The sequence below is a fragment of the Apis laboriosa genome, unplaced genomic scaffold, assembly GCF_014066325.1.
Source record: "Apis laboriosa isolate Shangri-la unplaced genomic scaffold, ASM1406632v1 scaffold12_cov154, whole genome shotgun sequence".
Taxonomy (NCBI): domain Eukaryota; kingdom Metazoa; phylum Arthropoda; class Insecta; order Hymenoptera; family Apidae; genus Apis; species Apis laboriosa.
The window spans coordinates 641,686-663,477 of record NW_025221207.1 but is presented as its reverse complement, the minus strand read 5'-3'; the positions used below and the strand labels follow the sequence as shown (position 1 = coordinate 663,477).

Here is a 21,792-nt window from a genome sequence, read left to right as displayed (position 1 = left end):
AACAATAAACAAAAAAAAATATAAATTGAAATCACTTCATTGTACATCAATCCATTATATCTTACTTTTATTGCACTACTGATTAATCGCATAATCTCGTCAAGACCAAACATTTGTATTATAGCGATTCGTATCAAAGAAAAAAATTCGCGCATGCGCCATTTTACCTGACTATTAGAGCTTAAACTCAAGTCATCATTCATTCGACGAACGTCCTACGTGAAGTATCTATGATGAATCAACTAAACGATCAATCTGTATTAATACCCGTGTCTTATGTCCGAGATTACGAGTACAGCATTCAGGTGAATCGTTGGTTATTAAAACCGATCGGTGCTTGGCCGAATGTCACGAAGACCACAAGAACTCAAAAATTACTCGTCAAATTATTAAACTTTATCTGCCATTCGCTGATTATTTTCACGGTGATGCCATGCGTGATGTATATTTTCTACGAAGATGAAAATTTGAAGACCAGGATGAAGGCAATCGGGCCAACAAGTCATTGGATGATGGGGGAATTGAATTATTGTTGTCTATTGATGAAAGCAAAGGAGATTGTCTATTGCATTGAACATATAGAACATGATTGGAAAACAGTTCGAAAGGCCAGAGATCGAGAATTGATGCTAAAGAACGCCAAACTCGGTCGTTTCATCGCGTGCATCGCCGCACTTTGCATGCATAGCGGAATTATGTCTTACACCGTGATCACAGGTTTCAAAAAGATAACATTTCAAATTGGAAATGACAGCTACTCGATGTATCGGTTACCTTGTCCATTCTATACGAACCTGTTAGATGTTAGATTTAGTCCCATGAACGAGATCGTATTCGTTCTACAGCTCGTCTCCGGATTCATTTCAACCTCGGTCACAGTTGGAGCTTGCGGACTGGCTGCCGTATTAGCAATGCACGCGTGTGGCCAGTTCAACGTGGTAATGTCCAAGTCGGATAACTTGGTAAAGAATAACAATGAGAAGAAACAGGACGAGCACATGCTTCATAAGAAGCTTGGTTTTATCGTTGAGCATCATCTACGAACATTAAGGTAATTGATTAGTATATTTTTTTTATGTTTATTGATAATGATAATATATATCGTAATGAAATATTTGTATCTCTCAATTTGAGAAATTCAATAATGAATATTTTTTATAAGTAATATGGATATGATATAATAAATAAACGTGCACTTATATTATTTTTCTAAACTATTATGAATATCTTGATACTTATGATGCTCATGATATATTTTAAAATATAGATTTTTTTTTAATTAAATTTTCTTTCTAAAATCTTATAGAATTATAAATTTATTATTTATATTATTTTATTATTTTTTTATTTCGATTTCCCCAATTAATTTATATTTTATATTTTATATTTAATTTATAATTTATATTTATACATTTATTATCTTATGATAGATTTATACACAAAAATATTGGTTTCAGTCTTGTATGGTATATGGAAAAAGTTATGAATATGATTTGCTTGGTTGAATTAGTGGGATGTACAATGAACATGTGTATACTTAAATATTATTTTCTCACGGTATGTTTTAACGCAGAAATATAGAAAAAAACATAATATAATATAATATAATATTTAAAAATATTTTTATAATATTTTTACTTTAAATGATTTAAATTTTTAAATGTTTTTTACGCACGTATACATATACATATATTAAACGGGAAATATAATCATGCGATGACTTTTCTAGTTAATTTTCGTTCATACTTTAATTTCTTAGGAAAAATCAAAGACAATATTAGCTATATATGCAATCGTATATGCATCTATGGTTTTTAACATATTTATATTTTGTTATATAGCAGAGATAGTTACAGAACAGGTAAGAGAGTAAAATTAAAGAAGAATCTTATTTAAAACTTAAAACGAAATTAAATGCTCAACAGGGCAAAAAAGTGGGAGAGAAATTTTATATGACTGAATGGTATCAATTACCTCATAAAACTGCTCTCGGCTTAGTATTAATCATCTCAAGATCGAGTATGGTAATTAAAATCACTGCTGGAAAATTCATACAAATTTCTATCGCGACTTTTGCTGCTGTAAGTATTGATATGAAAACATTTTCTGTATAATCTTATATATGAACTTTATCTTTTAGGTATTTAAAGCATCTTTTGCATACCTCAACATGATCCGTACAATTGCGATGTGAATATTTTGTGTTACTATTACTATAAAAGTTCATAGTTCTTAGGTCAAGACCATTTCTTATGCTACAGTTGAGAAGATTACCACAATCTTTTTCTGAACACATATTTGCGTGCTCTTCTGTGACAAATTCTAACGACTAGACAAATCGATTGGATATAGAGTATTATTCAGAAAGAAAATGTACATCAACCAATTTCTTACATTAACTGAAAACTTTACGCAATTTCGATGAACATCTTAAATCCCTGATTATAAAAACTATAATTTTTTTGAAATTAATCGATATCTAGCCCACTTTTTTCTCTATTTCAAATTTTATTCTTCTTAATTATAATATTAGAGAATATTTGTATTTATAATAATTTCACAATTTTAAAATTATGAGATCTTAAAATTCGAACAAATATTAACGCAAATTATAATTATATATATACATATATAATAGTTATAATGATATATATATAGTTATAATGATGCATAATCTTCTAGCAATTTTAACATGTATAAATCTTTATAGCACTTCACGTATTCATATACTTCCCATATTCTCATACTTTGCTTCTATCATACACTTCATGCACCCTTCACTTCACACGATTACAACCTACAATTTTCAACTTACCTGAATATTTCTCCGAAAGAAATTTAACCGACTAGACGAATCGATCGAATACTAAAAAAACTTGCGCAAGCGTTGAATAATCTCACGCATATCAATGCATGAATACCGCACATTATTGTCAACTTCATTTCACGATGATGAACCAAGCCGCGATCACAGACGAAACTAAAACCAACAGTGATTACAGTCTTCAGTTGAATCGATGGTTTCTAAAACCAATCGGTGCTTGGCCTTTGTTCTCCACCACCACAAAACTTGAAAAAATCGTTTCGTTAATTTTAAATATCGTATGTTACGCGATTGTGATATTATGCGCGACTCCTAGTCTGATGCAAATAATCTTAGCCGAGGAAAGCTTTTATTTGAAATTAAAAACACTCGGTCCTGTGAGCCATTGGTTCGTTAGCACTGTTAATTACACAGCTTTATTAATGAAAAGTAAAGACATACGTTATTGCTTCGAGCATATGGAGGCTGATTGGCAAACAATAAAAAGAATGGAGGACCAACGGACGATGCTGAAAAATGCAAAATTTGGCCGCTATGTGGCCGCCTCGTGCGCCATCTTCATGCAAGGTGGTATTTTATGTTTTTGCTTCGTGACTATATTGACGACGGAGACTATTCAAGTAGGCAACGAGACGAGAGTTCTTCATGTGCTACCTTGTGCTGTGTACAAAGAACTGGTAAACGTTGAGGAAAGTTCCATCAACATTTTTATGCTTTGTTTCCAATTTGTGGCAGCCGCCATCGCAAATTCCAGCACAGTTGGAATTTTCAGTCTCGCGGCTGTTCTTGCCGCTCATGCATATGGTCAATTAAGTGTGGTTATGGTATGGATCACGGAATTCGTGAATCAATCGAGAGAGCAAAAAAAAACAGATGATTTTAAGGAAATAGGAATGATCGTAGAACGACATTTGAGAGTGTTGAAGTAAGATTTTTTTATGATGGTTTTATATATTTTCTCAGATTTTTCTATGATTATGATATGATTTCAATTGCAGTTTTATAACATATCTTGAGAATATAATGAATCGGATATATTTTTTGGAATTGTTTAGGTGCACGATGATCATATGTATAGTCGGTTATTATATTCTTACGGTACACGCTAAAAATGATTTTATTTCTCTTGTATTTTAATCTCGTTTTATTATTATTTTGTGTTATATCTCTATTTTAGGAATGGGCGGAAAAAAATGTTCAAAATCTAACCACCTATTTCATGATGCTTCTCTCGATTTGTTTTAACATTTTTATTATATGTTATATCGGTGAAATATTGACAGAACAGGTATCAAAGTTATATACTATAAATAGTTCATGTTATAATATACGTTGAAATACAATGGATGAAAATCATTATCATAATCAATCGATTGAATTCTCAATAGTGCATGAAAATTGGTGAAGTGGTTTACATGACAGATTGGTATTATTTACCCGATAAAACAATCCTTAATTTGATTTTGATAATACTACGATCGACTGTCGTAGTCCAAATCACTGCTGGAAAATTATTTAATATGTCCGTTTATACTTTCGGTGATGTAAGTTTGATAGTTGTATTTATAGATAATCTTTAATGTAATCTTCATGAAATATTTTACCATTTCAGGTGTTAAAAACTGCTTTTGCATATTTAAATCTGCTACGACAAATGACGTGATAAAATAAAATTTTTAAAAATATTGATATATTAAATTTATAAAATTAATTATAAAAATTAAAATTTCTCCATATATTCATTTCATTTTACAATATAATAAAAATATAATCGCAAATAAAAATAAATTACTTTTTTACAATATAATCTTAATATACAATATAATGTTACGAAAAAGTCAATTATAATGTAAGTAAGATTTTGGAAAATTTTGAAATTGAAATTAGGAATTAAGTTATTTCGAAAATAATTTATTCGAAATATCGAATAATCACGGTTAATTGCAATTAATCAAGATTATTTGAAAAATTGTAATTTCTCTATAATTGTTAATTAATTATACCTGGGAATAAAAATTAATTATCGCAATAATTTTAACATGAGTTTATCAAAGACTTCGAATAAATCAGAATAAAAAAATTTTTTTTATCAATTTTTATTATCAATAATAAATAAAATTAATATTTTAATCATAAATAATAAATAATTTTCATTTACATAAAAATTATTTAAATATTTATAAAAATAATTTATTTCTTATTTCTTGTATAATATTGATTTTCAAAAGTTAAATTTTTATTTAAATAATAAATAACATAATAAAAAACGAACATTTTGACTAAATATATAAAGCAGCTAATTTTTTTATTTATATATAATCATCAAATAATTTCAATAATAATTTATTTTTTTTATATAAAATTTTATTTTCATAACTATTCGAATTTTCATCGATTTTAATAATTTTTAGAAATGTTATAAAAATTAATATTTTGAATAATTCTTTCCTGTGTATGTTATCACTGTTCGACTTTAGTTTTCGAGATATTTATAAAAAAAAAATTGCTATTGTTTTATTTTTGACTTATTTGAATGTCTTCGATAAAATTAAATTGAAGTGACAGTTGCAGTAATTAACTTTTATTCATAGCTATAGTTGACTGTTCTTCAAAAAATCTTGATTAATTATCAATCGATGTTAAAATTAATTTAGTCAAATATTTCAAATAACATTATTAATTAAAGTATTTTATTTGAAACTTTAACTATTAATCTTTACTTTAAGTTTACTTTAATTATTTTTTCAATTTATGCTCATTAATGTCCAATATTACATCATTTAATATTATTGTCGAAGTAAAATTATTCATTGAGTTAGACTTTCACATTTCTTTCCAAACATTTTAACTATCGATTATCACGATATTTCATCATTTTTGAAATAATTAAATCTATCGAATGACACTGAAATTCCATATGCATGTTCATCGATCATAAATGCGTTCACCACTGCAACAAGTAATAGCGACTAGACAAATCAATCAGTTCTTCCAAGAAACCTGCGCAAGCGTTAGAACTGTCACGCACGTCGTGAGAAAAATATCTTCGATTCAGTTGTGTTTATAACGTCGATGAATAGCCACGATGTCAAACAGATCCGTGGCGATAAAGACTGATTCTGATACCAACAGCGATTATTGTCTTCAATTGAATCGTTGGTTTCTGAAACCGATTGGAGCCTGGCCCAGTTTTCCCTCTACAACTAGACATGAAAGAATCATCTCTTTTCTTTTGAATGTCTCCTGTTACAGTTCTTTATTATTCACCTTAATTCCTTGCTTGCTTCACATGTTGTTAGAAGATGAAAGTTTTTACTTGAAAATGAAAGTACTTGGGTCACTGGCTCATTGGTTTGTTGGTACAATGAATTATACTACTTTATTGTTAAGAAGTAGAGAAATACGATTATGTGTCGAACATATAAGAACTGATTGGCAGACAATAATAAGAGAAGAAGATCAACAGGTAATGCTGAAGAATGCAAAATTCGGCCGCTACGTTGCAGCTATTTCGGCGGCTATATTGCAGAGCGGAGTTCTATGCTTTTGTTGCATGACAATTTCAAGAACAGAACTCATTCAAATCGGTAACGAAACAAAGATCGTGCATGTGCTACCCTGTGCTGTGTACAAAAAATTAATAGATGTTACTCGCAGTCCTAACAGCGAACTTATCATTGCTTCACAATTTTTATCAGGATTCATTGTAAACTCTAGTACTGCAGGAATTTTCAGTCTCGCAGCTATTTTAGGAGCACATGCTTGTGGCCAATTGAGTATAGTTATGACATGGATCACGGAATTTGTAAATAAATCGAAGAAAAGAGAGAAAATGATTTTTAGAGAAATAGGCCTTATCGTGGAGCATCATCTAAGAACATTAAAGTAAGGTTGTTTTTGTATTTTTGTATTTTCTAAGTATGCACACTATAGACTATGAACTCTTAATATGAGATATATAATTCTCAATAAAATTCTATATTTATTTTACTAAAAATATTTTAAATTATAAATGTTCTTGGTAATTATAAAAATAAAAAAATTAAAAATCTAATATAATTGGTTTTTAATAATTTATAAATGTTCAATAGAAATTTTATCTTAATGTTTCATCAATATTGCAATTATATAATTGAAAAAATAAGATAACATGCTAATACTGTTATATGCTATATAATGAAAAATTTTTATTGATAAACATATTAATATATAAAAACATCAATTATTATGAGTATCGCTATCTCATCTGATCTTTAATTAAGCCATATTTGTAATACATCTTTTTAAATAAAATTTCTTTGTTATGTTCTTTATTATGTTTATCATGTTATTTTTTATTATGTTCATTCAAATATCACTATCAATCATTTTCATGATTATGTTTTAATTACAGTTTCATATCATGTATCGAGGAAACGATAAATCGGATAATATTCTTGGAAGTATTTAGGTGCTGCCTGCATATATGTTGCCTTGGTTATTACATACTTATGGTATACATTATGTAGTGATATTATAATTATAAAAAGAAAATTATTCATAATATAATTAAAATCATATTTGTTTTCAAAAATTTTTTTTTGCATTATTTTGTGCTTTTTATATTTTTTTAGGAATGGTCTGATTATGATAAACGAAGTATGATCATTTATTTTATGTTATTCGTTTCAGTCTGTTTCAACATTTTTATAATATGTTATATCGGCGAAATATTAGCAGAAGAGGTATCAGATTTATTATGAAATATGGAATCAGATCAGTCTGTAATATAATAAATATTAATCACGAATTTTTAACAGAGTATGAAAGTCGGTGAAGTAGTCTATATGACTGACTGGTATTATTTACCCGATAAGACGATCCTCGATTTGATTTTAATCATAGCACGATCGAGCGTAGTGGTTCAAATTACTGCAGGAAAATTAATTCATATGTCTATTCAAACATTTACCGATGTAAGTGATATTTAATTACATATTTATATGCATTTCGCTTCTGCTATAATTTATTGCTATTCCAGGTTATAAAAACCGGTTTTGCATATTTAAATCTCTTACGTCAAGTGACGTAACAAAATGTATTTTTTTAATTAATGCACAGATTTATAAAATTTGAAATATAAAGAATAGCAACAGTAGGAATTACTAATAATTTTTTAATTTATTCTTATAATGTATATCTTTATTCCTATAAAAATCATACACACTTCACTTAATGAATATGATAATTTATGATCCAGAATATATATTCATTTTTATTATTTTTTTATACTTTTAATGAATGCACATTAATATTAGTTTCAAAGAAAATGGATCATAGCACATTATATGAAAGTTTTATAAAAGAAATTATTACATACATCAATTTTAATGCACATACAATTTCACATATAATACAATTTCTTTTTAAATTAATTTTTCAAAACATTAGAAACATTATAATGAAAAATGAAATAAAATTGAAACTTATCTTCCAGAAATTTATATTTTCAACTTATTGCTATATACTAAAGCGCTCGTGCACTATACAGGTTTGAAAAAAATCAATTTATTGATGTCTCCTATCGTACACCCTCATCATTGATAATATATGAACAAACAAAGGACCAAGAGGGGTCGAACCCTTTGAAAAAGAATATTAATATCATTTACTCTTTCGAATCGAAATTCAAACGCAGGCGCAACGCGATTTTTCATTTCAATTGTCATCGAACCAGTAACATTTAGTATCTAGCGAGCTCTCGAGTGTCAACGATGAAAAATCAACAAGTCGTCATCACTCAGGATGACGATAAGAGGAAGACGAATTTGAGCATACAGTGGAATCGTTGGTTGTTGACACCGATTGGTGCTTGGCCAAATTTACGCAAGTCAAGAATAGGGAAATGTTATTCTTTGTTGATCAGTATCATTTGTTACAGTTTGATCGGTTTCATGCTTGTGTCTTGTAGCATATTCCTGATGGTGGAAATCAACAATATATATAACAAACTCAAAATGGTGGGTCCATTGAGTTTTTTCGTGATGACATTCATGAAATATTATTTTCTATTGCTCCATGAAAATGATATACGTGAAGGTATCGAACGTATTGAATGGGACTGGAAGAACGTTAAACACCAAGAGGATAGAAAGATTATGATTACGTATGCGAATTATGGAAGAAAATTGGCCTTCATTTGCTTCTTTTTCATGTTATGTGCTTTCATATTTTATTTTCTTATTCAACCGTTCGGCGGAGGAAAAATAGTGGATGGAAATTTGACGTTTATACAATTGCCATTCCCTGCATCGATTTTGATTGCCGACGTGCGTGACAGTCCCTGCAACGAAATCATGTTGTCTATTCAAATTCTAACAGGTATCGTGATGAACGCTATAAGATCGGCGGTTTGCAGTGTAGCCGCTGTGTTTGCAATACATGCATGTGGACAGATGCAAGTGTTGATGAATTGGTTGAATCACTTAGTGGAGGGCCGATCGGACATGAGCAAAAAAATAGATGACAGAATTGCAAATATTGTGATTCAACACGACCGAATATTGAAGTGGGTAATATATATAATTATTTATTGTATTATAATTAGTATAAATATAGTAAAAAATTTAATGAAAAAATTATTTACTATTAAAATATCGTGTGATTTAAAAAAAAAATTGTTTTAATAAAATCATAAAATTAAAATATAATTATTACAATGAATAGAAAGTTAGGGTTAGTAAGTTAGGGTGTGGAGAATTCCCCTTGTGTCTACAAGAATTTTTCAATAATATATAACTTTATCGATTTGACAAGAAAATTGGTCACTGTATAAAATAAAAAATTCAAATGTTTGAAAATTTTTATTTTTTAATTTGTTAATTTTCATTAATTTGTTAATTTGATAATTTAAAAGATTGAAATTAAATAAAAATAAAATTTGAAAATTTAAAATTTAATTGTTGATTTAAAAAAATTAAATATTTAAAAACATTAAAAATTGTTAAATTTGAAATTTTGAATTTTTTTATATTTAAATCTTTTGGAAATACATATATTCGTCACATTTCAGATTTTTGGCACTTACAGAAAGAGCGCTTCAACAAATATCTTTTGTAGAATTTTTAGGCTGTACAATGAATATGTGTCTTCTCGGATATTATCTAATTGTGGTACGCATGCAATAAAAAACTCTGAAACAATCGGTACACATACATATTTAAAAGTTACATATATATACATATTTTTTGATATTAATATTACAATAATTATATGTATATGATTTTATAGGAATGGAATCCGAATGAATTGATAATTTCATTTACTTACATTGCAATAATCGCATCGATTACTTTCAATATTTTCATATTTTGTTATATAGGCGAATTGGTTGCCGAACAGGTAAGATGTTTTTATTGGAAATATCTGTAATAATATTTCAATTAATTTTTTAAACAAATTTTTTTAACAAATCGTACAAATAGAAATTAACAATAAATAATGATTCAATATAGTCTGAAAAGATTGCAGAAGTGGCATATATGATCGAATGGTACCGAATAAAAGGCAAGAAAAAGCTTTGTTGTGTTTTAATCATTGCAATGTCCAATTCATCAATAAAATTTACAGCCGGAAATATGATTGAGTTATCTATTTATACTTTTAGTGATGTAAGTATCAAATTATTTCTATTATTTAAATTTATTGATTGATAAAAGCTTTTATCTTGTACCAAAATAGGTCGTTAAAACCTCAGTGGCTTTTTTAAATATGTTACGAGCATTGACTTAAATATTTTTTTAATAACAAACATTAATATTTGATAGTATGTTGATACTAGTTGTAAAAAATTCACATATCTGTACTTATTGTATTAAAGATTCAATGAAATTGATATTTTAAATATAATGAAGAAATTCATTATCCTAATTCTATAATTATCATTCCCGTTAAAACAATTCAAATTTTTATATATTTTAACATATTTTATATATACATATATTATATTTTGTATAAATGATGAATTTTTTTTTTAAAGTATATGTATTATGTATATGTCTAATTAAGTATAGAATGGAGAGTTATATATTGACTTTTCTACTTAATTTTCACGTATTTATATTTTAATTTCTTAGGAATAAGAATTACGCAACTACTTACATTAATCATTTTCATGCAATTAATTACAATTAAAATTGACATTTTTTTCTTTATCTTTTTAATTAATATTTGATATTTGTATTTATAACAATAATCAATAATTTCAAAATAAAATCTTAAAATTCAAACAGAATTATAAAAAAATATTGTAAAAAAGAAAAAAATTAATATTTTATTCATTTTAACAATATACAACATATAAACAATCCTAAATTTCATGTACATTTCATATCTTTTTTTTATTAAATTGAAAGAAATAAAAAAAAATTCATTCATCTAAAATAACATCATTTATGATATTCACATACATTTCTAACAATATTACTATAACTCCGATAAACTATACATACGTATTAAACAGGAAAATTTTTTAATCTTTTAATCCCTTAACAGAAACTCATTCTTCAGAAATTGATTCCGTCAACCTGTTGCTACACGCTAAGGTACTCGTGCACTACTGACGCTTAAAAAAATCAATTTATCGATGATTCTATGTCATCAACCCTCATCTCTTGTCTACATAATGCATAAACTGAAGAAACTAATAACTAAAAGGGGGTCGGACCCTTTGAAAAATATTACTTCTTTTATCCTTTTCTCTCTTATAATTTAAGCGCAAGCGCAATATTATTTTCCTCTGCAATCTTTGTCCATCTATATTCAGTATCTACCCAACTATCGAGTGTCAACAATGGAAAAAAATCAGCCTATCATCGTCCAAGATGATTATGAAAGGAATGTGAATTTAAGCATACAGTGGAATCGTTTTTTGCTGAAATCTCTCGGTACATGGCCAAATTTACGCGAATCTAAAATAGGGAAATGTTATTCCGTGTTGATAAGTATCCTTTGTTACGGTTTAATCAGCTTCATGCTCACATCATCTAACATGTTCCTGATTGTTGAGGTGAAGGATACGTATAACAGAATCAAAATGATCGGTCCATTGAGTTTTTTTGTGATGACGCTTATAAAATATTATTTTTTAATATTTCACGAAGACAATATTCGTAAAGGTATCGAACACATCAAATGGGATTGGAAAAACGTGAAACATCAAGAGGATAAAAAAATCATGATCGAGTATGCGAATTATGGAAAGAAATTAGCATTGATTTCCACCTTTTTCGTGTACAGTGCATTTGTCTTTTATTATTTCGTTGTACCTATCAGCGTGGGTAAAATAAGGGATGAAAATTTAACGTTTATACTATTACCGTTCCCTTCTTCGAAATTGATCGCTGATGTGCGTCAGAGCCCTGCTAACGAAATTTTATTCTCCATTCAAGTTTTATCAGGTGTCATCATACACGCAATAACAGCAGCGGTGGTTAGTATAGCCGCCGTGTTTGCAGTGCACGCTTGTGGACAGATGCAAATGTTAATGAGTTGGTTGGAATGTTTGGTGGATGGCCGATCGGATATGAATAAAATCGTGGATAAGAGAATCGCAAAAATTGTGGTTCAGCATGATCGGATATTAAAGTGGGTAATACGTACATAATTATTTTTTTATATCGTAATTAAAGTGAAAAATGACTAAGAAAAATGTTGGCATTAAAAATTTAACAACAGAAATTTTTTTATTGTAAAATTTAAAAATTTCTTTTTATTCATTTATAATTAAATCTCTCGAATATTTTATTGGTTTTTAAACACATCTTAGATACATTAAAAATAAGTAAGATTTGAAATAAAAATTCCAAATTGTTAAATATGGAATCTTTAATTCTTATTTTTTTATATATAAAAATTTCAAATACATACCTTATTTTCATTTTTAATTCGAATATGCATTATTTTTATTTCAATTTATATTCGTTATATTTCAGATTTTTGGCACTTACAGAAAGAGCGCTTCAACAAATATCTTTTGTAGAATTTTTAGGCTGTACAATGAATATGTGTCTTCTCGGATATTATCTAATAGTGGTATGCATGCAATAAAAAATTCCGAAACAATAGACACGCTAAGCCAAATTTTATTGATTTTATAGGAATGGAATCCGAAAGAAATATCACTTTCGTTAACTTACATATCATTACTCATATCGTTCACCTTCAACATTTTTATATTTTGTTATATAGGTGATCTGGTTGCCGAACAGGTAGGATATTTTTACTGCAAACACCTGCAATAATATTTCGATTAATTTTAAACTAATAATTCAATAGAAATTAATGAAAATGAATAATATTTCAATACAGTGTCAGAAAGTTGGAGAAATGACATATATGATCGAATGGTATCGATTAACAGGCAAGAAAAAGCTTTGCTGTGTTTTAATCATTGCAATGTCCAATTCATCGATAAAATTTACAGCTGGAAATATGGTTGAATTATCTATTTATACTTTTAGTGACGTAAGTATATTTAATTATTAATATTTCTCATTTGAATTTATAAATTAACAAAATTATCTTAAACAAATAGGTTGTAAAAACGTCGGTGGCTTTTTTAAACATGTTGCGAGCATTGACTTAAATCATATTTTTTGTAATATAGATATTTTACTTTTGATAGTAAATAGACACTTGTTGTAAAAAGATCACGTGTCTATATATTGTATTAAAAATGAAATTGATTTTGAATATGATACGGATGTTTATTATCCTAAACTTAACAATTTTGCCGATTCTTGAGTTAAAAATAATCATTGATAATAATATGAAATATTATTCTGATTTTTACGTATCCTTATATCTGATACGTATTTTTTTTCTTTTTTAATCATTTTTATTTTCTAATTGTATCAAAGTTTAAATAGACTTGTATACATTAGAAGATAAAAATCAGTTTGTCTTTGTTTATCATTATTCAAACATAATTCTAATGCAATAATACGATTCAATATCCGTATATTCTGATATATTAAATATCAACATTTTTTAATTGACTTATATTTATAAAAAATTAATTTCAAAATATATCATTGAATGCACTATCATTTCACAAATTTTTATTACAATTTTTTATATCATTTCAATTAAATTTATTAAACCTCTATCACACTATTCATTGAATAATCATCAACTTCTAATATCTATTTATATTTGTGTGTATCCCTGCAACAAATTGTGAAGACTAACTAAACTAATCGATCAGCTTATAATCGTACAAAGAACTTTGCGCAAGCGTTATGCAACTTGATGAACATACTCCTTTTATTGGAAATATTCGATTCAGACATTTCCACAACTTCGATAGACACGATGACGAACAAGTCTGTAATATCGGAAGAAAGTTTTGATAGTTTATGCGATTATAGCTTGCAATTAAATCGATGGTTATTGAAACCAATTGGCGCATGGCCGTCATCCTCATCAAGTTCAAAACTCGAAAGAATCGTCTCGTTTTTTTTAATTTTACTTTGTTACGGCTTTATATTGTTCACCGTGATCCCTTGTTTATTTCACATCGTTCTCGAAGACGAAAATCTACATATGAAATTAAAAGTGTTTGGTCCACTGAGTCATTGGTTCATAGGTGGAATTAATTATACCACATTGTTACTACGAAATAAAGAAATACAGTATTGCATAGAACACATGCAAACAGATTGGAAGATCGTGAATAGAGCGAAGGATCAAGAAATTATGATGAAATATGCAAAAATAGGACGGTATATCGCTGCTTTGTGCGCTGTTTTCATGCAAAGTGGCGTTCTCACCTATTGTGTGGTAACTGCGTTCTCCACGCAGATTATAGAAACCGGTAACGAGACAAGGATCGTGCATATGTTGCCGTGTGCAGTGTACAAAGAATTAATCTCAATTGATACGAGTCCAACAAATGAAATTGTCCTCATTTCCCAATTTGTGTCTGGATTTATAGTAAACTCGATCGCGGTTGGAGCCATCAGCATTGGCGCCGTATTCACAGCTCATGCTTGTGGCCAACTGACAATAATTACAAGATGGATTCGTGAATACATAAATCGATCGAAGGATAATAATAAGAATGTTGTAATTAATGAAATAGGTGAGATTGTTGAATATCATCTCAGGATTTTGAGGTAAGATTTATTTGTTGATTATTATTTATGATATTGATTTCTGCATTTTTTTAAGTACATATTAATTGCAGTTTCATAACAGGTATCGAGGATGTGTTGAATCGATTTTGCTTTATGGAATTATTCAAAAGCACGTTAGATATATCTATGCTTGGATATTATATTCTTACGGTACGAAGGAAAAATATTATTTTAATTAATAATTCTGATAAGAAACTTTTATAATTTTCATCATGATCAATAAATTAATAGAATTAGAAGTATCTATGATTAATTTCAATATAGATAATTGAAATATTTATTTTTTCAGGAATGGGCCGATCATGATATTCGTAATTTGACTACGTACTTTATGATATTAACGTCTATGAGTTTCAACATTTTTATAGTATGTTATATTGGTGACATACTAATGGAACAGGTAACAAACATAGTACAATATCATAACTGATTCAAAATATAATCAATTTCAAATTCTATAGTGTAGAAAAGTTGGTGAAGTACTTTATATGACAAACTGGTATTATTTACCTTGTAAAGACATTCTTGATTTGATTCTGATCATCTCAAGATCCAATGCTGTTATTAAAATCACAGCTGGTAAACTAACTCATATGTCCATATATACATTTGGCAATGTAAGATTATTATATTGTATGTATATCTGTCATTATAAAATTTTTCCTTCATAAAAGCCATTGTTATTCCAGGTAATGAAAACAACTTTCACATACTTCAATCTATTACGACATGTGACGTGACTAAACGTACTTTATGTAATTTTATACATTAATTTAAGATAAAAAACTAAACTTACAGATAAAAATTAATACGTATCATATCTCATTTATATAATTTAAAATCCTCATGTTATAATTCAAATAAAATCGAGATTTGTTTCATTGTCTCATAAATATACACTTTGAAATATTCTAAATAAAAAAACATAAATTCTATACTTTACAAAAAATTATTGTATTAATTACCGTCTAAAATTTATCAATGTTACAGTTGAAATTCATGAATCGAATAATTCCTTTGGCGTCTAATTCATCTATTTTTTCTTCGATCTTCTTAATTCTTCAGATTTGAAAATCTGAAACACAATATAAAATTTCTAATAAATAATCAAATATGTGTCTTTTCCATTTTTCAAAAATGTACAAGCAATTTTTAAATAATAAGTTTCTGAAAAAAGAAGCAAAAATATAATTTCTTTCGATATTTTACAAATTTTATTTCCATGATAATCGAGCATATTTCACTTTTCTAAACATTGCACAAAATATCTCACAAATTTCATTTCGCGATGATAAACAATAAACCGTTTAAATAATCGCGGATTGCATATTCCCACGATAGCTATCAATAACTCCTAACCCTATACATTAGAACTGCAACAAGTTGCAAAGACCGACTAGACAAATCGATCCACATATATTGAGACAAAAAAATTCTCGCAAGCGTCGTGAAACTATATCTATGCTCCATTCAAAGAAAATATTCGATTCAGTCGTGTTCACGACTTCGCTGAGTGGTCACAATGATCGACAAGTTTGTATCGATTGAACAAGCCAATAACAATCTCAGCAACTACAGTATACAATTAAATCGATGGTTTTTGAAACCAATAGGTGCATGGCCTCCATCTCCGTCCACTACAAAACTCGAAAAAATTATTTCTTTTGTTTTAATTATTTGTTGTTATTCCTCCATATGTTTCACCGTGATCCCTTGCCTATTGCACGTGATCTTAGAAGATGAAAGTTTCCGTGACAAACTGAAAGTGCTTGGTCCACTGAGTCATTGGTTCATAGGTGGCATTAATTATACCACATTGTTACTACGGAGCAAAGAGATACGGTATTGTATAGAACACATGCAAAAAGATTGGAGGATCGTGACAAGAACAGAGGATCAACAAATAATGATGAAACACGCGAAGATAGGCCGTTACATAGCTGTATTTAGCGCCGCTTTCATGCAAGGTGGTGTTTTATCCAATTGCGCAGTGACAGCATTCTCCACGCAAACCATTGAGATCGGTAATGTGACTAAAACCATACATATGATACCTTGTACAGCATACAAAAAATTGATCGCGGTCGATACAAGTCCCACAAATGAGATTGTTATTGCATCGCAATTTGTGTCCGGATTCATCGTGAATTCAAGTGCAGTTGGAGCTGTCAGTATCGCAGCTGTATTTGCAGCTCATGCCTGCGGCCAATTAAGCCTTCTAATGGTATGGATTCGTGAATTTGTGGATCGTTCGAAAAAAATTCACGATAAAAATATTGGATTGGACAAGATAGGCAAAATCGTTCGACATCATCTCAGGATTTTGAGGTAAAATTTTAATTTATTTAATTTTGATTTATTCAATTTTTGTTATATGATCTTGATGAGAGAGATTTTAAGTACACATTGACTACAGTTTTGTAACAGGTATCGAAAATGTAATGAGTGGAATATGTTTCATGGAATTGTTCAAATGTACTATAAACATATGCATGCTTGGATATTATATTCTTACGGTACGTTTTTAACAGATCTAGAAAAAATCTCAAAACATTTTGATGATCTATAACGTTTGAAGATCTAGAAAATTGTGTTCTTATATTGAGAAAAATTTAATTTAAAATTTTAATGATAAGTATGCTATTTTTAATATACGATTTTTCGACAACTTGTATCAATATTGTAATCGTTGATTATCAATAAAGTTACGCCTATCAATGATAATATCAAGTCATCAGCGAACATTAATTTAAAAAATGATTACATATTATATAATATTATATAACATATTATAAATACATGTATATAAAATACTTGTTAATAGTTAATTAATTTTTTTCTTTTTGAAATATTCTAGAACTTTTAAACGAAATGAATATATATATATTTTTTAACTTTAATATTATGATAGATTATTAATTTGAAAAGTTTTTTATTTTTCAGGCATGGAGTGTTCATGATATTCAGAATCTAGTCGTATTTTTAGTAATACTTCTCTCTATGATTTTCAATATTTTTATAATATGTTATATTGGTGACATATTAACAGAACAGGTAACAGGCATACTATTTGATAAATAAATAAATTAATATAAATCGTAATCAATATTTATCATAAAAATTTTTAATAGTGCAAAATGATTGGTGAAGCGGTTTATATGACAAACTGGTATTACTTACCGGGAAAAGATATATTGAATTTAATACAGATCATTTTAAGATCCAGCATGGTGATTAAGATCACTGCTGGTAAGCTAGTTCACATGTCGATATACACCTTTGGTAATGTAAGTCATATGCTTATTCATATTTGTATATATTTATTAATTACTATAAAATGTATTGTTACTTCAGGTGATGAAAACTGCTTTCGCTTATTTAAATCTATTGCGTCAAGTGACATAACAAAATGCACTTGTAATTCTATACATAAACTTGTAAGATTTAGAGATAAAGATTAATACATATATCATATTTCATTTTTATATTATACAATCATAATCTTTATATTATAATTCAGAATGAAATTTTTTATTCTTTCACAATATTCTGAATTTGCAATATTTTAAATAGGATATCATAAATTTTATACCTTGCAAGTAATTATCGTATATTTTAAAATTGATGATATAATTGAAATTCACTAATAGCGTTTGATTTATCTATTCCTTGTTGATCTCCTTTATTTTATCAAATGTTTGAAATCTGAAACATATCAAAACATAATATATATTTCTGATAAATACTCCAATTTTAGAAATGTGTGATCTTTTACCTCGTACAAAAGAAATGTAAACAATTTTAAACGACAACTTTTTAAAAATAGAAGCAAAAATATAATTTTTTTTCTATATTTTTAAAATACCATTTTCAAGATTATTCACATTTCATTTTTCTAAGCACAATACTACGAATACCTTATAAATTTTATTTCACGATAATAAGCAATAAATCGCTACAATAATCGGGCATTGTTTATTTTCACGATAGCTATTAATAATCCTTAATCCTATACATTTACTGTAACACTGCAACAAGTTGCGGAGACTAACTAGCCGAATCGATCATTAGACAAAAAAATTCTGCGCAAGCGTTGTGAAACTATATCCATGCTCTATATCGTATATCAATTCATGGAAAATATTCGATTCAGTCGTGTTCGCGACTTCGTTGAGTGACGATGATGACTATCAAATCTGTACCGATCGAACAATCAGACAAAGACAATCATAGTCTTAGCAACTACAGTGTACAGTTAAATCGGTGGTTTTTGAAATCAATAGGCACATGGCCCCTATCTCCGTCCACTACAAAACTCGAGAAAACTATTTCTTTTGTTTTAATTATTTGTTGTTATTGCTTTATATGTTTCACCGTGATTCCTTGCTTATTGCACGTAATCTTAGGAGATGACAGTTTACGTGAGAAACTGAAAGTTCTCGGTCCACTGAGTCATTGGTTTATAGGTGGTATTAATTACACCACATTATTATTACGGAAAAAGGAAATACGCTATTGCATAAAACATGTGCAGAAAGATTGGAGAATCGTAACGAGAATGGAAGATCAACAAGTAATGATAAAACATGCGAAAATAGGCCGTTATATATCTATGATGTGTGCAGCTTTTATGCAAGGTGGTGTTTTATCCTATTGCGCTGTTACTGCATTCTCCACACAAACTATCGTGATCGGGAACGAAACCAGGATTGTACATATGATACCTTGTATAGTATACAAAAAATTAATCGCAACCGATACAAGTCCTACAAATGAAATCGTTATTGCATCACAATTCGTGTCCGGATTCATCGTAAATTCGAGTGCAGTTGGAGCTGTCAGTATCGCAGCTGTGTTCGCGGCTCATGCTTGCGGTCAAATAAACCTCCTGATGGCGTGGATCCGACAATTTGTGAATCATTCAAATGTTCATAATAAGAATGTTGGATTGGACAAGATTAGCAAGATTGTTCGACATCATCTAAGAATTTTAAGGTAAAATTTTTATTTGTTAAACTTTCTTTCGCGTAATTTTTTTAGCAATTTTAAATACACATTGATTGTAGTTTTATAACAGGTATCGAAAATGTAATGAGCGGAATATGCTTCATGGAATTGTTCAAGTGTACTGTAAATATATGTATGCTTGGATATTATGTCCTTACGGTACGTTATTAATAGATTTAAGAAAACCTTAAAAAAATCTCTAGTTTTAAAAATCAAGTAAATTGTATTTAGAGCATTTTGTTCGAACTTATAATGATAAATATTTTTTTTACTATCAATTTTTTTTCTATGACTTTTATCAGTATTCGTAATTGTTTAGATGATAATCAATGGAGTTATGACTATCATTATCAATTATAATGCCAATCAATCAACAATAGTTCGAAAAGCTATATAAAATATTAAAATATTATTTTTTATCTATTTTTTGTTATTTTTAAATAAAAATAGTAAATATTATAAAATAGTAAATTTTTGAATAAGAGTATATGTGATTACATTAAGTCTAATATCAAATAATTAATCCAACTAAAAATCCTTTGTTTATTTTTTAGGCATGGATTGATAATGATGTTCGAAATTTAATCGTATGTTCAGTTATTCTTTTCTCTATGATTTTTAATATTTTTATAATATGTTATATCGGTGACATATTAACAGAACAGGTAACAGGCATACTATCTGATAAATAAATAAATTAATTTAAATCATAATCAATATTTATCATAAAAATTTTTAATAGTGTAAAATGATTGGTGAAGCGGTTTATATGACAAACTGGTATTACTTACCGGGAAAAGATATATTGAATTTAATACAGATCATTTTAAGATCCAGCATGGTGATTAAGATCACTGCTGGTAAGCTAGTTCATATGTCGATATACACCTTTGGTAATGTAAGTTATATGCTTATTCATATTTCTATATATATATTAATTACTGTAAAATGTACTACTTGTTACTTCAGGTGATGAAAACTGCTTTCGCTTATTTAAATCTATTACGTCAAGTGACGTAACGAAATGCACTTGTAATTCTATACATAAACTTGTAAGATTTAGAGATAAAGATTAAAACGTATATCGTATTTCATTTTTATATAATTATACAATCATAATCTTCATATTATAATTTAAAAATGATTATGATGATAAATCACAATATTCTGAATTTGCAATATTTTAAATAGGATATCATAAATTTTATACCTTGCAAGTGTTATATAATATTATTTATTTTAAAATTGATGATATAGTTGAAATTCACTGATGGCGTCTGATTCATCTATTCCTTTGTTGATCCTTTGTTAATTTTATCAAATATCTGAAACCTGAAACATATCAAAACATAATATATCTGATAGATACTCAAGTTTTAAACATATGTGATCTTTTATCTCATTTTTAAAAGAAGTGTAAACAGTTTTAAACCATAACTTTTTAAAAATAGAAGTAAAAATAATATAATTTTTTTTCTATATTTTAAAAATTCCATTTTCAAAATTATTCATCACATTTCATTTTTAAGCACAATACTACGAATATCTTATAAATTTCATTTCGCGATGATAAGCAATAAATCGCTATATTATAATAATCGCGCATTGTTTATTCCCACGACAGCTATCAATAACTCTCAACTCTATACATTCGCATATAACACTGCAACAAGTTGCGGAGACCGACTAGACATATCGATTCTATAATTATACAAAAAAATTCTTTGCGCAAGCGTTATACAACATATCCATGCTTCATTCATGGAAAATATTCGATTCAGTCGT

The 21,792-nt window shown here is 28.1% G+C and overlaps 6 protein-coding genes across 7 annotated transcripts; all 6 read left to right on the top strand.

Annotated features, from left to right (window-relative positions):
* The first annotated feature begins 233 nt into the window (after positions 1 to 233).
* Positions 234 to 4,487, top strand: LOC122720610. Its single transcript, XM_043947407.1, has 10 exons — positions 234 to 1,051; positions 1,458 to 1,557; positions 1,760 to 1,861; positions 1,926 to 2,081; positions 2,141 to 2,190; positions 2,904 to 3,749; positions 3,823 to 3,922; positions 4,002 to 4,112; positions 4,213 to 4,368; positions 4,437 to 4,487. Exons 1-10 carry the CDS (start codon positions 234 to 236, stop codon positions 4,485 to 4,487), a joined length of 2,490 nt encoding a protein of 829 aa, XP_043803342.1.
* Positions 4,488 to 5,909: 1,422 nt separating this feature from the next.
* Positions 5,910 to 7,895, top strand: LOC122720519 (odorant receptor 4-like). Its single transcript, XM_043947286.1, has 5 exons — positions 5,910 to 6,709; positions 7,218 to 7,317; positions 7,438 to 7,548; positions 7,624 to 7,779; positions 7,845 to 7,895. The coding sequence occupies exons 1-5, from the start codon at positions 5,910 to 5,912 to the stop codon at positions 7,893 to 7,895; spliced, it is 1,218 nt and encodes a 405-aa protein (XP_043803221.1).
* Positions 7,896 to 8,577: 682 nt separating this feature from the next.
* LOC122720541 lies at positions 8,578 to 13,448 on the top strand. Its single transcript, XM_043947315.1, has 9 exons — positions 8,578 to 9,371; positions 9,876 to 9,975; positions 10,094 to 10,204; positions 10,318 to 10,472; positions 11,618 to 12,448; positions 12,796 to 12,895; positions 12,961 to 13,071; positions 13,172 to 13,327; positions 13,398 to 13,448. Exons 1-9 carry the CDS (start codon positions 8,578 to 8,580, stop codon positions 13,446 to 13,448), a joined length of 2,409 nt encoding a protein of 802 aa, XP_043803250.1.
* A 665-nt stretch (positions 13,449 to 14,113) lies between these two features.
* On the top strand, positions 14,114 to 16,070 carry LOC122720562. Its single transcript, XM_043947346.1, has 5 exons — positions 14,114 to 14,979; positions 15,051 to 15,150; positions 15,290 to 15,400; positions 15,462 to 15,617; positions 15,690 to 16,070. The coding sequence occupies exons 1-5, from the start codon at positions 14,114 to 14,116 to the stop codon at positions 15,738 to 15,740; spliced, it is 1,284 nt and encodes a 427-aa protein (XP_043803281.1). The 3' UTR covers positions 15,741 to 16,070.
* A 437-nt stretch (positions 16,071 to 16,507) lies between these two features.
* Positions 16,508 to 18,474, top strand: LOC122720555. Its single transcript, XM_043947338.1, has 5 exons — positions 16,508 to 17,328; positions 17,417 to 17,516; positions 17,944 to 18,054; positions 18,132 to 18,287; positions 18,355 to 18,474. Exons 1-5 carry the CDS (start codon positions 16,523 to 16,525, stop codon positions 18,403 to 18,405), a joined length of 1,224 nt encoding a protein of 407 aa, XP_043803273.1. The 5' UTR covers positions 16,508 to 16,522; the 3' UTR covers positions 18,406 to 18,474.
* A 468-nt stretch (positions 18,475 to 18,942) lies between these two features.
* On the top strand, positions 18,943 to 21,142 carry LOC122720543 (odorant receptor 4-like). 2 transcript variants are annotated; one of them, XM_043947322.1, is made up of 5 exons: positions 18,943 to 19,995; positions 20,067 to 20,166; positions 20,562 to 20,672; positions 20,750 to 20,905; positions 20,977 to 21,142. In XM_043947322.1, the coding sequence occupies exons 1-5, from the start codon at positions 19,181 to 19,183 to the stop codon at positions 21,025 to 21,027; spliced, it is 1,233 nt and encodes a 410-aa protein (XP_043803257.1). In that variant the 5' UTR covers positions 18,943 to 19,180; the 3' UTR covers positions 21,028 to 21,142. The 2 variants fall into 2 exon arrangements, with proteins under 2 accessions (XP_043803257.1, XP_043803255.1); XM_043947320.1 differs by having other exon boundaries at positions 20,750 to 21,107.
* Positions 21,143 to 21,792: the final 650 nt, after the last annotated feature.